Here is a 16,918-nt window from a genome sequence, read left to right on the forward strand (position 1 = left end):
AACTTCCAGAACATGCTATGAGCAAATTCTCTCTCAAGCCCTGCTCCTTCCCCCATGACTGAAAGGAAAATGGACCATATTTGACAAGAATAAGTGGCTGAACAAGGCTCCCCACAAGGGGATTCCAAAGTGCGCTGAGAGTCACATTGATATGAGACCTGGAGGAGCTGGCCACAGCAGCATGTCACGTCTCACAGTGGGAGTCATGGGCTGGTCTGCCTGCTAAACTACTCCTCTGATCTATGACTGACGCCATGCTTCCTTTAAGAACTTGTTTTTTTTTTTTTTGTTTTTTTTGTTTTTTTTGGTTTTTTTTTTCCATGCCTCATGTGTTTTTCAGCTTCAGCCTAGGGAGCAATTCATAAATTTAGGCTAATCTTGTCTTACAATAATGTCAACGCCAGCATCTAAACAAAGCTTCAGTGGCTCCTAGCCATCTTAACCAATCAGCTTTGACCAGAAGGTACATGCTCTGTTTCCAATAACCCTCTTTAATATCTTGATGACATTATGTTTCTTATCGGTGCTAGGCATCGAATCCAGTTATACCTCCATCTCTGGAACTTCCAGTGCTTCTGTTCTTTTGAAAACTAAATTCATTGCCTGAGTCTGATTTTCTCCTTGATGTTAGCAGAGAACATTCTGTCAAGACTTTGAAAAGAAGCTCTGACAAGGACCTACAAGGACTTCAGACAACTGGGATTCCTTTATGTCAGGCAGGTGACAAGAGTCTCCCTTCAGTGTCCACACCAATCTGTGCTGGCACATAGGTCCCCAAGCACTAGCAGTAATGAAAGAACCTTCGATACCGCCCCATCACGCAGTGAGCAGGATTCAGCCAGGATTCTGTGATGTGCTGTGATGCAATGGGGGCATGGAAGTGCCTAAATTCTACTTAGTTCACAACAAGTAGGTGGCTCTAGTTTACACTGCGCTGCTCCCATGGGAAGGGGAAGTGAGTTCATTCTTAAGAAGGTGTCAGCATAAACTTCACCCAGTCTCTTAGCAGGTGTTGATAATTTCAGTTTCATGACATTCATTATTCCCCAAGAAGCTCTCAAAGTTCAGACTCAGACTCTCAAACATGAAGCATGTATATTTGTACAGTTGAAAGGGCCTTGAGATTATGCCTCTCAGGTTAGAGGTCACTGTGCTCCTTCTACATGCCCAAAACACATCACACACATAGACACACACACACACACACACCATGTACACACACACACACACACACACACACACCATGCACACACACACACCATGTACACACACCACATAGATACCATACACACTGCACAAACTACACAAAAACACATAACACACACTACATACCACACAGCACACACATGACATGTGCACACATACACACACACACACACACACACACTACACACCACACATGACATGTGCACACACACATCACATATGTAGCACACATACTACAGGAACATACACATACCCCAGACATAACACAAACACTGCACACACTACACGAACACACACCACAAACACACTATATACTACACACCACACACACATGACATGTGCACATACATACCACATGTACTACATGAACACATACATACACATACATACATACTACATGCATACACCACATGCATACCATATACATTGTATACACACACACACACACACACACCTGAGGACTGAGTTGAGCATCTAAAAGATGCACCATTTCTAGCCTCTTCCAGGTACTGAGGAACAAGCACTATGTATCTCCAGGTAATAATTGCTGCTTGGAAGAAACAGGGTAGCCAGGGAGAAGGAGCTGTAGGAGTTAAGGAAAGCTCCTCATGGGAAAATGTGGGAGACTTTTGAGAAGGGGGAACTGTTAAGCCTTTCCTTTCTCAGTTTCTGAGCTGAACTTTTGCTCACAGCAGGTGAGCACAGGCTCCCTCCCACACACAGGCTCCCTCCCCTGCCGCTGTGCAGTCTGTTAAGTAAACAGAGACATTACACTGAGAAAGGAACATTTCTCTATTTTGGCTGTGAGTTGTTATTTTTAAAGCTTCATCCTCCAAACATTTCCCCAATCTTTGTTTATTCTTTTCACTAGAAAGAAGATGGACTACTTTTAAAAAATGCAACCAGGGTACAAGAAAAACCAACCTGTAGTCTGCACTCTCTAACCAAGGCCAAGAGAGCCTGCCATGTGATACTAGTCCCATCCCCAGAGTCCAGAAATGTAGGTGTCAAAGATTCCACTCTGCTCGTAGTGAACTCCTGATCATCCAGATTTCTATTCAAAGCGATGCATGCGGCACTTCTGATACTCAGATTCAATGTCCAACCACTCTCTTGAAGATACATCTCTCTATTTGTCAGTACGTCTCTGCCAGATACATAAAGGTTGCCCCTTGTGTGTGGACACTCCGTTGCACAGGAAAATCCAGTAGAGTTAGTCTGAGAAAACTAAACCACGTGCTTAAATACTGCTCTGGGTTGCATATGTGGCACTTGCTACTGTATGTAGAGGCTCTCTACACCTCCTCAGGGAATATATCCACTTCATTGTATTTATCTTTTTCCTTGTCACCTTGCTTCTATTCTTGATACGTTACCAATACTCGTGCCTTGTGCCTTTCTTGTCCTACTCGTTCTGATATTTAGGCCAATTAGTGGTACAAAATAGTTCCTCAGTAAGCCTTGTGGAATGAGTTAAAATAGAACCAGAAGGAAAGATAGAAGGAATTGTGTCATTGGGGTTCTTTCCTCTGGTTGATGGAGGTGTATAGTCTGCCTTACCAGGTTAGGTCTAAATTCCCTGATGTGAAATGTGAGAAAGCAACACATTAATCTTGCTGGACAGGAATGAGTACATTGAACGTATCTTGTGTAATTCAGGGCAGTGTGAATAAAGGTGTTTTGATTAGTGACACTAATAATCACTTGCTGTCTGGAAGAAAATAGTAAGCTCAATCCTGTCCTACCAGTCACACCTCAGTAAGTCTCAAAGGCTGGTGGTAGAACTCTGCAAACATAGGGAAATCAGAAGAATTCTGTTCCTTAAGTGGGTGAGTGTATGTCTTGGAGGTATATCTCAATGGAGTTGTCAGAAAAATGAATGTATCTCAGAAGAACAAAGATTGAAACAAAGAAGTGTGGAACTTCTTTGTAGAAGTAAGCATAAGAGAATTTTCATATGCTACCAAATGAAGAGTGATCCTCTCAAACAAAAGATGCTGTTCAAGAACCACAAATGGAAAGTGGATGTGCAATAAGTATTTTGTATGAAAAAAAAATGCCTAGAACAAAATTAAAATAAATATATGACAAACCATGAAAAATACCTCTAACACAAACTAATTGCTATAATATGCAAAGAGTTCTTAATAATCAATAAGATATGACTTCTACTCCTAAGGGAAAACGTAGGCAAAGGATAAGAGGAGGAAGGTCAGAGAAAATGTTCATGTTAATATACATGGGGCCATCAGTGTAGCTCAGTAGTAAAATGTGTTTTTAGCATGTGAGATGCTTGCACATAAGTCTCAGGATTAAAAAAAAATAGAAAAGTATTTTTTCTTTTTTTGTACTTATAGATATATTTTTGGATGTTATATATAAGTAGTTCACCAAAATTAATAATATGCATGTCCTTCTGCATAGGATTTTTAATTCTAGAAGTGTGTTTTATAACTTCCTGTACATGACATGAGGGTTATTACTGAACGTTGTAACAGCATGATACTTGAAACTAAACCAAATGTCAGCAAAGAAAGAGGCAGCCCACAAGAGTTTCATCACATCCCACCTGGCAGCATTTTGATTAGCAGTGGACCATGTGTATAACATGTAACAGGTGCCTCAAGAATATAGCATCACTCAACGAGGTCACAAATATTTTAGTTGAAGTGCACTCCATGAGGTTCACATAGTGACAGAATTGCCTAATTAATGATGCATTTATCAGAATGTATTCCCATCAAAGGACACATGACTGCTGGGCATTTTGTTCATGTTAAGCTATTTCCTTTGTTGACAAGAGAGGAGAACTCTGGGACAGAAGCAAATTCCAGTGCTCATACGTGCATTCATGCTTATGTCTGAAATGCTTTTTACGAAGGCCAAATAAATGTTTGCATATGCAAGACCTTAACTTTGTCCTCTATTTTCATTTCTCCAAATACATCATGCTCAGAATGAGTGAATTTCTTTCACATATAGTATCTCTTTTCATTTCGGAACTAACTCTATAGATAAGACACAGGTATATGTGATAGCCCCTTGACCTTGCTCATTTGCTAGTTGTTAATACTGAGATTGAAATCAGAATGTAATGTGAATGAATGAATGAATGAATGAATGAATGAATAAATAAATAAATAAATAAATAAATGAAAAATCTTGATACCAACTCTATGGTATAAGATAAAACCATGACTCACCCCAAGTGATGTAGAGCAAGTCCTTGACCAACAATTCCAAACTCTTCCAAATTTATTCTGTGTCTCCTCCTTAAGTCCAATGCACCACTCTGTGCCCTTTCATGTTCAGGTCTGTCTCTCCTCCAATCATGCATTTTCACTTCCTGATTGAACCCTGACTTTCTCGGGATGAACTTGAACAGCCCTCACTTGCAATCCCCTGTAGTACAAGTGACCCCAGCCCAACCACACAGTCCATATCTGCTAGAGTTTTTCTGGTCCTCAAGATTATCTCAAGACACATCAGGAGGAGATACTATATTCATAGAGAGCATCTTAGAACATAGGACCTTTCTCCATGCCTATAGCAAGTACAATGTCTAGAACATAGAAGACAGTCTATAGTTTCACCCAAACCTCAGTCATCTTTGATTACTTGTAAGCCACAGATCTCCACATTCAACATAGCAGACTTGGCCATTGACCAGCAGAACTCTTGTAATAATTTTAAGGCTTTGTTGATTAAAAACATTTTTTTCTGCCTTGCTTTCTGAAATATGAATGAATGTTCACACTTTTTGCTGCAAGAAAGTGAGCTGCCAATGGTTGCTACAGGTGTGAGCCTGGAGGAGTTTTACGTTGTGAGCTGTATGTCTTCGAGAGGTCTTCTGTGCTTTAATGCTTTTTAACATTTGCCTTCATAGGAATCAAGGTAAATGTGTGGAAGGCATGGTGGAGATCTTTGACATGTTGCTGGCTACGTCAAGTCGGTTCCGCATGATGAACCTGCAGGGAGAAGAGTTTGTGTGCCTCAAATCCATCATTTTGCTTAATTCCGGTGAGTTGCCAATGCGGGGGAATTTAATGTCGGGTTCTAGGGAGAAATACTCACTTGTAATTTTTAGTTCAACTAGATCCAGTTTATGAGATAAAACGTTTAATGTTATACATCGAATAAGATGACATTTCAAGTAACATTTCATCACTCAATTAGATAGCAGAACCATATTGATCAAGTATGGTGCATGAAAAATGATGATTGAGGTTGGCTCTTGATCTTTTATTGATATATTTTCATCCTTACACACATATGGAACTGCTTTTATTTGCTTGTGTATCTGTAGATAGCTGCACATATTAAAATGGACCTAGACCAGGGGATGGTTCTTGCAAGTTATGACATGAGTCCTGGATGCACAGCTCAGCTGTGGAGTGTGCCATTAGCATGCTCAAGGATCTGGATTCGATGCCTAGCACCGATAAGAAACATAATGTCATCAAGATATTAAAGAGGGTTATTGGAGACAGAGCATGTACCTTCTGGTCAAAGCTGATTGGTTAAGATGACTAGGAGCCACTGAAGCTTTGTTTAGATGCTCTGCTTCTTCCCTCCCTTCCCCCTCCCTTCCTTTTCTCTTCCCTCCCCTCCCCACTCCTCCTTTTCCCTCCTCTCCCCTCTTCTCCCCTTCCCTCCCCTTCACTCCTCTCCTCTTCTCTACCCTTCCCTCCCCTCTCCTCCCTCCTCTCCCCTCCTCTCTCTTTTTTCCTCTGTAGTGAGGTTAGCTGTTAGGTCCTCCAGACAGGAATTATGGCTCAGCTTTAATTAGCACTCTCACCCTTCCAGCCCCTCTAAGTGCCAGCCATCTAGCTCTGCAACCACAGGCTCACTAAGCTCAACCCCCTTGTCTGCTGCACAGCAGATGCACTTAACCAGGGACCTTTGTCCTGAAACCCCAGTTTCTTGTATCTCAGTGTCACCCTCAAGTAGAAATCACATGTCTTCTCAAGTCTTGGCCTGATTCAGTTCCTCACCCCACCATGTCTCGAATTCCTTAGGACAGAGTGACAGCATGGTCACAGTGAGTATCAGTTCTCTTTCTGCAAGTCTGTCTCCTCCTCATGATCCCAAGACCCTTCCCATCTCCCCCGAATGACAATTTTCCACTCCGGTTCCTCAAGGACTCTAGATAGCCCTATTCCTCAATAGTTATCATGGCAATCATCTTCCCTTATCAGCCGAGAAATGGAAATTGGTACTATTACACTAGGCAAGGCCTGAATTGGGGAGTGAAGTTCCATGATAGAATAATACGAGGCGATAGGCACTCAGGAAGTGATTATACTCCATTCAAGTTTCTAGTCCCACTCACACGCATTGTGCGTCTTCATTTGAGTCGTTTGTCCTGCACATTGAAGGGTCCAGATCCCACAATGGCTCTTTATTGGATGTCAGTTCTGGGAGTAGAGCCACTCGCTTACACAGCGCCAGGTCCCGATCCCATTCCTTCTTCAGTGGAGGACTGGCAAGTGTGGACAGCCTGCATGTGGGCAATCTGTTAACTTCAGGGACAGCATGCTTAACAAGTGTTGGAAACTTTTATTATTATTATTATTATTATTCCCACTCTAACTAGACGAGAATAACCCAGATAGGAAGTGAGAGTTGTAAAATGAGCATGGCGAATACTTGTAGACATGAAAACTGTGACCCACATATCCGTATAGCTTTTCCTGAGGTTTTGTTTTTTTCTGTTCTTACAACAGCATGGGTATATTTTTTAATATTATGCAAAAAATTAAAAGCACAATGCTAGATTTGTGGGCTCTGAATTTTTACAACCCATTGAATTTCCCACTGCAGAACTGGGTTCCCAGCTCACTCTTTGTGATGTTAGATAGGCCTTCACACACTGTCTTTGTCCCTTCTGTCTGTCTCTGCAGCTCTAGGCTATGCTTAATTCTTAAAGGGGTGAGACACTGTTTGGCGATCAGAAGCTCTGTGCTTATACTTGCTCTTAAAGGGGTGGGCCACTGTTTGGAAATAAAAGACTCCGCATACTGCAGAGTTGATAGTTGTATTTTCATGTGATGATGGATAGCAGCTTGTCTGTGCCATCAAGGACAGTACTGCCGGCTCGTGAGAGCTGTAATAAAAACAGAAGCAGCTGACCAGCCCGAACAGACAAAACCACTCTTCTCACCACAAAAGTGAGCTGCGCTCTGGAAAGACGGGTCTGTGCCTCATACAGTTCCTAGTGTCTTCTATTGTTCATGGAAAAGCAGAGAGAAAGGATGAGACACAATGGGCCAGTATAGGAAATAAAGAGAAATAAAAGTCCAATAAAAAGAAATCTGCCCAACACACACACACACACAAACACACACACACACATGAACACACATGGACACACACACACACACAACTGAAGGAGTTCCAGGTGTTTCTAAACCCTTAACCAACTTACTACTTTTGAGATGAGCCAACTCCTGACTTATCTTGAGACAAGGCCACCCAGGCTGGGATTCAGGGAACCTGGTTAGCAGATCCTAGGCTTTCCTTGACTGAGCTTTGGGGCTGGAAAGAAGCTCACATTTCAATCTGAGTCTCTGAAGGCCAGTTCTGAGAAAGCTGCTCATAGTGACCTTGGTTTTGAGACAGAATCAGGAGAAATGAAGGGGTTCTTTGAGGGCCTACTCAGAATGTCTTTTTAGAAGCCACAAGAGGATCTCCAAAGATCAGAATTTCCACAGATGATCTCTTCACAACTCTTTAGAAGGTGTTTAACACAATTTCTGTGTGAGTTGGAATGACTTATTTGCTTACCAAAACTCAAGATCATCTACAGGACAACCACAGAGTCCACATCAAAGAAGAGAGGTGGTCTTGGTTAAATCTAGACAGGCCTTAGTAAAAAAAATAAAAAAAATCAACGACAGCTTCAAGGCTTTCTGAGAAGTAGCTGGAGGAAATCCAAGAGGAGGCCTAGGAGAAGAGGAACAGATGCGATCAGGGCAGGGGTCTGAGGAGGAGTGAAACTGAGGGGAGGGGAGGGCATTCCAGCCTCAGGAGGATGCTGAGGAGCCTGGGCCAGACCTGGCCACATTCTTTCTCCTGTCCAGGGGGACCTCAGTTCTTCTTCAAGATCATTCAGACACACCTACTTCCTGGAGACCAGCTCCCTAGCTAATCCTCCCTCTCTTGACTGTTTGGCTTCTTAGTAGCACATGATTTAGCGTTTGAAGAGCCGGTTGGTTTTAATATTTTTACTCAAAAATTTCACTCGTTTCTTTAGTAATTCTATATTTATTGCAGTCTCACTAGGATCTTTATGCCAAACATATCCAAATGAATGTTCTGATGTGTGTGAGTGTGTGTGTGTCTCCCTTCCTTCCTTCCTTCCTTCCTTCCTTCCTTCCTTCCTTCCTTCCTTCCTTCCTTCCTTCCTTCCTTCCTCCCCCCCTCTCTTTCTTCCCTTCTTTCTTTAACTGGAATCATTCTTTGTTTAGATGTGTATTTCCCAATTTCCCAAAGTGGTTCATTGCTCATTTTGTGTTTCTCATGGTCTTGGAGCCACATACTGTCAACAGACATTGCTTCATTCCTCTTTAATAGAAGCTTTTGCTGGACATTGCTGGGGGATGGGTTGGAAAAGCTTCATCTTGCTAGCCTCTCCATCCCACTCTGAAGTACCTGCCTTCCCTGTGGATTTTCTCAGCACATTGCTTTATATTGACATCAGCAGATCACAGAGCAGGGGTACCCTCAGGCAATGAAAGCTGTCCTTGTCAAAGATGAGAGTTGAGTAGATCTCAGCTTTGCATAACACTGTGTTTTAGTTTAAAGCCCATCACAAAGGCCCCCAAAGAAGTGGGGGAGACTCAAGGCTAATAGTAACAGGGACTGTTGTAGCTACCTGCAGACTTTGTTAACGACACTGCTTGTTTATATGTTAGAAGGACCTTGATCATGTGGTATGACATTATGTTGACAGTCACTGCTCACTGCTCAGTGTTTGCTCCTTTATTGTCTTCTTAGCTTTATGCCTCTTCCAAAACCACTCCAAGGCAGAATACTCCTTTGTCACTGAGTGTTCCCCAAGCCTCAGGAAATTCATGTATTGAAGCTCTGAGTATACACCTTTATCACCTTTCAGGAATGTGCAGTTTAACCTTCAAGTCAACTTGACAAAGATATCTATCCTTTTAGAACCACCTCTTTTCTTACACGTGTGTGCGTGCCCACACACACACACACACACATCCCTACAAGTCTGTATATTGTATCCTTGAGAGCCTCTCTCACTTCTGTCTCTGCTAACTTATCCAGTGAAGCTCGGAAAGCTACTCCAGTTCCTAGTTCTAGCTCTCTGTGCTGTTTTACTCCCTACCCTCTCTCTTCAGGCTCTGACCCACAGGCTAATTCTAGCTACCCAGAAGTCTCAGGACAGCAGGCCCAGCAGGCTTCCCGCTTGTTCCTGGAAGGTCTTAATGCTGTTGAAACTTGACACCTGTGATTACTTCTTCATCCCAAGCTCGAAGTCCAATAATATTTGTCTTCCCGTGAATGGGATAATGAAACCGAGCAAGGGCTGAAACACACAGACAACTAAAAACCCAGGGGAGAAAAAGATATTCTGGAAACCAAATGCCAAAATCTCTAACTGTAGGACCTTGGTGCTCATTGAGGGAGACCATCCATGTTACACATTCATTCTAAGAGCATGGCAGCTCTCTTCTGCTACCTAGTTCTGTTTTGTTAATATGTGTGTCTTGTTTTCCCAATGCCTTCATGAAAAGCACGTGAGGGTGAAGCTCATGAAAACCTGTTTGCTTTTGCTCCATCTCTGAGTGGCTGCATTTGAGTTCGAGGACCATTTGTTTCATGATGAATTATAACAAGTTTCTATCACAGAGAGTGTTCCTCCAACCCCCAACCCTCTCGCTCTGGATTATTTGTACACTGTATTGTTAGACAGCTACTTAGGAGCATTTAGATGTTCAAGTTGAGAAATGAAACAATGATTCAGAGACACTCTATATTTAGATAAAAGAACATTAACAGTTATATGACTTGAGACATCAAAGATTCATTAAATCTCTGCCATTGAAGGTTTCTGACAAGAGCAGGCCTTGGAAATCAGAAATGGACACAATGTCGCAACGTCAGACAGTGTTCTCTGTTGACTTTGTGTGTGTGTGTGTGTGTGTGTGTGTGTGGCCAGTATCCTTTCCACAGAGTCTGTTTATTGTCATTTTGAGATGAATGGCACTTCACAGTTGCCAAGTGGTTCGCTGTTGGTCCCTCTGACTAAATTCCGCAGCCAAGTGCACCCAACTTCTGGAGTCTTTCTATTGTCATGACTTCTGATACAACCTTAAACCTCTTGGGTGATAATGGTTTTCCTGCCAGTGTCCTGTGACCTGATCTCTGTCTTCAGAAAGGTCTAGAATTTGGAGAATGGACTCTGCTATTTACTTGATGGATGGAGATCCTAGATAAGCTACTTCCATAACTCTAATAGGCACACTAGTACCAAGTGAGCCCAAGGCCTCAGAACTGCCATAGCTACTGAAAGAATGTCCATACAGAGATTGCAGCACTTTGTCTTGCTCCTTACATGTAGACACAGGTGAATACTAGTATGTTTCCTCCATAGCTTTTAAACACAATCACCTTCCCTTGTGTCCTTATTTTAAAAAAATCCCTCTTAGCAGAAGAAATAATAGTAACTATTATTATAGAATAAATTCCCAAAAGAACATCCAAGGCAGGTTCTCATCCCTGCCACTCACAGTGAAGGATCCACCCACACAATGAACACACTCTTGAGAGTAGACCGTATATATGTCTGAGTTGGTAGCTCAGAAACTGTGCATTCTGTCAAAGGTCTCAGAGCTCCTGAGAACTCGTATAGGTGACTGTATGAATTATTTTTCTCATTGTTGTGACAAACCCAAAAAAAGTGAAGGTTTACTGTAGTTCACAGGCTAAGGGTGACATTGGGACAGGAAAGCCATGACAGCAGTAGCAAGAGGAAGCAGGTCACATTGCTGCCACCACAGTTAGGAATCACTGACGGATGAATGTCGATGCTCAGTTTACCTTCTCCTGAGCCTGTGGGAGGCTGCTACTCAGACTCAGTGCAGGTCTTCCGGTCTTCCGTCTTCACTTAAACATTTTTGGCAACATCTTCAGAGACAAACGTAGAGTTAGGATGATTCTGCGACAATTCCAAATCAATCAAGTTGATAATGAAGAATAATGGTCATGCCAATCTAAGCCCTCATAGCCTTCAGAGAATAACACAGAGAGTTCTGGCTTTTAATATGACATGTTAAAATTTTATTCCATTAGGAGGTAATAAGATGGAGAAAGTCAATTTGACTGTGGCATGCACAGGTGGGGCTTTTGAAAGGTTCCTGGGACTAGATAAAGCCATCAGGATGGCACCCTATAATTAAATACTGGTAGCTTTATAAAAAGGAAAGACAGGATTCAGAGTATACACACAGGTCACATGTCACACCTCTTGACATACAATGCCATGCATTATGTTGGGTCCTGCCAGCATGCAAAGCATCACTGTATATATAACCTCTAAAACCTTGGATCAGAACTTGGAGGCATAACAGAACTTCTGTCTTTATAGTTTACCCACTCCATGCTATTATGGTATTAGCAACAGAAAATGAGTTGACAGACACTCGGTACCAATAAGTGAGTCTGTTAACAAGCTGTTCCTCAAAATATGGGAACAACTTTGGGACAGGGTCAGGAGCAGAACATGGAAAAATTAGGAAATTCAAGTAAGGGGAACATTATGGTCTATTTTAGGAAGACTAGGAGGTTAGACAATTATAAGGAGTATATAAGAGAAAAGGCTAGCCTTGTTATACTATTAGAAGATCTTCACTGCGTTATGCCCAGGCCCTAAGACTGTATTGAAGGCCAAAGATAAAAGGTGACTGGCCAGATTAATTGGTAGAGATTTTCTAAATATTAAAACCATCTAATTTTCAAAATTTTACTTTTATTTTTAATTATACATATATAGAAAAAGACTTACATATTTGTATATTTTATGTATACTAGTACTTTTGTCTACACAGCAGACATGGGTACACCTACACACCAGAAGATGGCATCAGGTGGTTGTGAGCTGGCATGTGGGTGTTGGGAATTGAACTCAGGACCTTTGGAAGATCAGTAAGTGCCATTGAACACCAAGCCATCTCTCCAACCCTGCTCATTTTTCACTTTTAACAAATCACTTCCCAACTTTAGTTTTTAGTTTGCACATTTTAGTAGAAGTACATTTGGTGTGGGAATGAGGTATGGTGGTTTGTAAAGCTATTGGTACATGTTCACTTCTGCTCCACCAACACCATATCACACTGTTATCAATGACCGTGAAAGATGCCCACACACATGAGCCACTGTGTCCTGTGGACCATGAGGCTGGTGAATAGAAGTTGCTGGAATGAGTAGGGAGCTGATGGCTTCCTTTTGCCCACACCCTGCTGGTGTTCTTAAACACCCACAGTCCAGGATTCTGCACATGTACTATATAAATGCTTCCTTTGGAAGCCAACACTCACTAGAATTAGATTCTATATGTAGGTGCTATGTAGCTTTATATTGTGCACTGATACCATGACAGTGAACTCCCCTTGCATGGTCTCAGTGATACCTGTTACGTTCTACCACTGATTTAAAAATAAAGCATTATTTTAAAAGAGCAAGACAAGCTATTGAAGAATTCAAGCACATCATGTTAAGAGACCCTTTTAGAGGTAAAGGACAGGGCTCCTCCTAGTGACTTTGCTAGCACTTGATTCTGGGACTTTTGGGGTTGGACAGTCTATGTCCTAGTCTCTGATGAAATTGGAAGAAGCAGTATGACACATGACTTTACCTTCAATCCAACTGCATGTTTCACTAAAAAAAACTGGGGGCTGAGAGTTCAAGCTGTGCCCTACTCAATGAGCTCCTATGAATCAAGAGAAGTCTACATCTTAGTTACCTGCAGACAGACCTAGACGTGGCTCTGAGTCATGGACAGGAGTGTCAGGCAGAATCTCACTGTTTTCATGGACAACAGTGATGAGTGACACCAAAATGTCAAATTATTTTTCACTGTGTCAGGTGAAACACTGGCCCTTCCTACCGGAATGAAGGGCAGTATGAATTACTGAGTTAGTTGAGCCTCTGTGTTCTGTGAAAGCAGGACACATAGAACCTTCTAGAGAAATTGTGGTCTTCTGGTATTGTCAGGCTTTGAGGCTCATTTATCATTGTAGTTACCTCTGCAGCTAAGTTTAGCTTGGTGGCACATCAGGGTTCTTTCCAGCTAAGGAAACCGCTGGGTAAATTTTCAGTGACACATCGGTAAACTTAGTTTCCTGCTGAAACCACAACCATGGAGTCTCAGAAATAGGAACTACCTTAGAGATAATGGAAATATTGTAAGAAAATCAATAAGTAATGTCTTCATAGCAACCTCTGGATCCTTTGAAGGGCCACCAGGTTCACCAGGTGCATTTCTCACTCAACCACCTGGGTGTTGACAGTCTGATGTAACAGGAATAAGAGGCGCTCTCTGGATTTTTAAAAACATTTTCATTTTTTAACTGGTTTGCAAAAGTGATGAGCACCCAGTGCTTGGAACTTGGAAAATACAGAATAAATACTGAGAAAAAACCATCTCTCAGAGTATCCCAAATTCATCCCATGAAAGTAATCACTGTTAACATTTTGGTGAAAGTCTTTATCTAGTTAAAGAGACTCATAGAAGTTAAGCATAGTGGCACATACCTTTAATCCCAACACTTGGGAGGCAGAAGCAGGTGGATCTCTGTGAGTTCAAGGCCAGCTTGGTCTACAGAGAGCGTTTCAGGAAAGTGTTATATAATAGAGACACTGTTTCAGAAACAAAACAAGCTGGGCGGTGGCGGTGCACGCCTTTAATCCCAGCACTCGGAAGGCAGAGGCAGGGGGATTTCTGAGTTTGAGGCCAGCCTGATCTACAAAATGAGTTCCAGGACAGCCAGGGCTATACAGAGAAACCCTGTCTCGAAAAAAATACCAAAAAAAAAAAAAAAGGAAACAAAACAAAACAAAAAGAGACTCACAGAAGACCTCCTGTCATTTCAAGTCTTTTTGGCTACACTATCCTCTGACTTTTTTCAAAAGGCAGGATTGCTCCTAAATTGCTCCTAATGTTTTGTCAGTATGAAAATTAGTCTAGAGATCTCAAATGTCCAAGAAGATGAGTCTGCTGGCCATCATTTCTAGTTTTCCTGCAAACCTTGGAGCTAAGAAATCCTTAGTGTAGTGTTTGAGTGCTGAGTGAGAGGTCAGGGGAGTCTGGATTCGAGCTCAGGCTGTGACACTTATTTAGCAGCTGGATGAGGAACCGTTTGCCTCTCTGGAAACATCCTCTTGCATTTGTAAGCCCTGGTGCTTCAACCTCCTACAGCCCTACAATTAAAATGCAATTTGCATTTATTTTCCTTTTTGGATGTTTTGATTTTACTGGGATGAGGGGAGTGGTTCAGTTGGTGAGGTACTTTAGAATTTGAATCTGGTCTCCAGCAACCATATATAATGTACAACAGTGAACAATTGTAGTCCCAACCCTAAGAAAGAGGGGACAGGAGGGTCCCTGAGATTCCTGGTGACCCACTTGGAGCTGCAGCGTTAGTGAGAGACAGGCTGTCTTAGTTTCTTGTCCTGAGGTTAAGAATAATTGAGAAAGACCAGAAGTTAACATCTAGCTTCCACCTACAACATACCTACATGCACACAACCCTCCCCTGCACACACTCACACATACATACACAAGCTCCTAATTGCATAGGCACAAACTTGCTTTCATTACTCAACAGACTTCACATCTGGGTATAGTATTTTTATTATTTCCTAGAGAATTTCGTACACTATATCTCCTTTCTCGATTCCTCTGAGATCAATTCCTCTGAGATCAATTCCCTCCCTCCTCTTTGTGTCCTCTTGTTACTTCAATTTAGAAGAAACTGTCTTTCAGAAGCTATGAAAAAGAGCACCTCTGGCTCTTACAGTCTTTGCCTCATTATTTTGCAATGTTTCCAGAGCCTATGTGCAGGGGTTGTGTTTCAAGCATATTAATTGGGGGCAAAATCTGATTTATATAATGATCTCCATCTACTGTAAAAGAAACTGCTCTGTGCCCCATTTTTTTAATGGAATTATTTGATTTTCTGGAGTCCACCTTCTTGAGTTTATATATATATTAGATATTAGTCACCTATCTGATTTAGGATTGGTAAAGATCCTTTCCCAATCTGTTGGTGGCCTTTTGTCTTGTTGACAGTGTCTTTTACCTTACAAAAGCTTTGCAATTTTATGAGGTTCCATTTGTCTATTCTCGACCTTACAGCACAAGACATTGCTGTTCTATTCAGGAATTTTTCCCATGTGCCCATATCTTAGAGGCTTTCCCCCACTTTCTCCTCTATAAGTTTCAGTGTCTCTGGTTTTATGTGGAGTTCCTTGATCCACTTAGACTTGACTTTAGTACAAGGAGATAAAAATGGATGAATTCTCATTCTTCTACATGATAACTGCCAGTTGTGCCAGCACCATTTGTTGAAAGTGCTGTCTTTTTCCCCGGATGGTTTTAGCTCCCTTGTCAAAGATCAAGTGACCATAGGTGTGTGGGTTAATTTCTGGGTCTTTAATTCTATTACATTGGTCTAGCTGTCTGTCGCTATAACAGTACCATGCAATTTTTATTACAATTGCTCTGTAGTACAGCTTTGGAATATCGAATGGCTGAGAAGCACCTGAAAAAATGTTCAACATCCTTAATCAGCAGGGAAATGCAAATCAAACAACTCTGAGATTCCACCTCACACCAGTCAGAATGGCTAAGATCAAACGTTCATGTGACAGCAGATGCTGTCGAGGATGTGGAGAAAGAGGAACACTCCTCCATTGTTGGTGGGATTGCAAGCTTGTACAACCACTCTGGAAATCAGTCTGGCAGTTCCTCAGAAAATTGGACATAGTACTACTGGAGGATCCAGCAATACCTCTCCTGGGCATATATCCAGAAGATGTTTCAACTGGTAATAAGAACACATGCTCCACTATGTTCATTGCAGCCTTATTTATAATAGCCAGAAGCTGGAAAGAACCCAGATGTCCCTCATCAGAGGGATGGGTATAGAAAATGTGGTACATTTACACAATGGAGTACTACTCAGCTATTAAAAACAATGAATTTATGAAATTCCTAGGCAATATGGATGTATCTGGAGGGTATCATCCTGAGTGAGGTAACCCAATCATAAAAAGAACTCACATGATATGCATTCACTGATAAGTGGATATTAGCCCAGAAACTTAGACTACCCAAGATACAATTTGCAAAACACATGAAACTCAAGAAGAAAGAAGACCGAAGTGTGGACACTTCGCTCCTTCTTAGAATTGGGAACAAAACACCCCTGGAAGGAGTTACAGAGACAAAGTTTGGAGCTGAGATGAAAGGATGGACCATCCAGAGACTGCCCCACCCGGGGATCCATCCCATAATCAGCCACCAAACACAGACACTATTGCATACGCCAGCAAGATTTTGCTGAAAGGACCCTGATATAGCTGTCTCTTGTGAGGCTATGCCAGTACCTGGCAAACACAGAAGTAGATGCTCACAGTTAGCTATTGGATGAAACACAGGGCCCCCAATAGAGGAGCTAGAGAAAGT

At 41.9% G+C, this 16,918-nt stretch overlaps 1 protein-coding gene across 10 annotated transcripts in view; it reads left to right on the top strand.

Annotated features, from left to right (window-relative positions):
- Positions 1-16,918, top strand: part of Esr1 (estrogen receptor 1 (alpha)) — a 393,645-nt gene that overhangs the window by 352,078 nt on the left and 24,649 nt on the right. For 9 of the 10 annotated variants that reach the window (NM_001302532.1, NM_007956.5, XM_011243067.3 and 6 more), the window contains one exon: positions 5,093-5,226. In NM_001302532.1, the coding sequence (NP_001289461.1) occupies positions 5,093-5,226 (134 nt within the window). Of the gene's footprint in view, positions 1-634; positions 717-2,077; positions 3,271-5,092; positions 5,227-16,918 lie in introns of those variants that run through there. The other variant, NM_001302533.1, reaches the window with a different exon arrangement.

This window comes from Mus musculus, chromosome 10 (genome assembly GCF_000001635.26).
Source record: "Mus musculus strain C57BL/6J chromosome 10, GRCm38.p6 C57BL/6J".
NCBI lineage: Eukaryota > Metazoa > Chordata > Mammalia > Rodentia > Muridae > Mus > Mus musculus.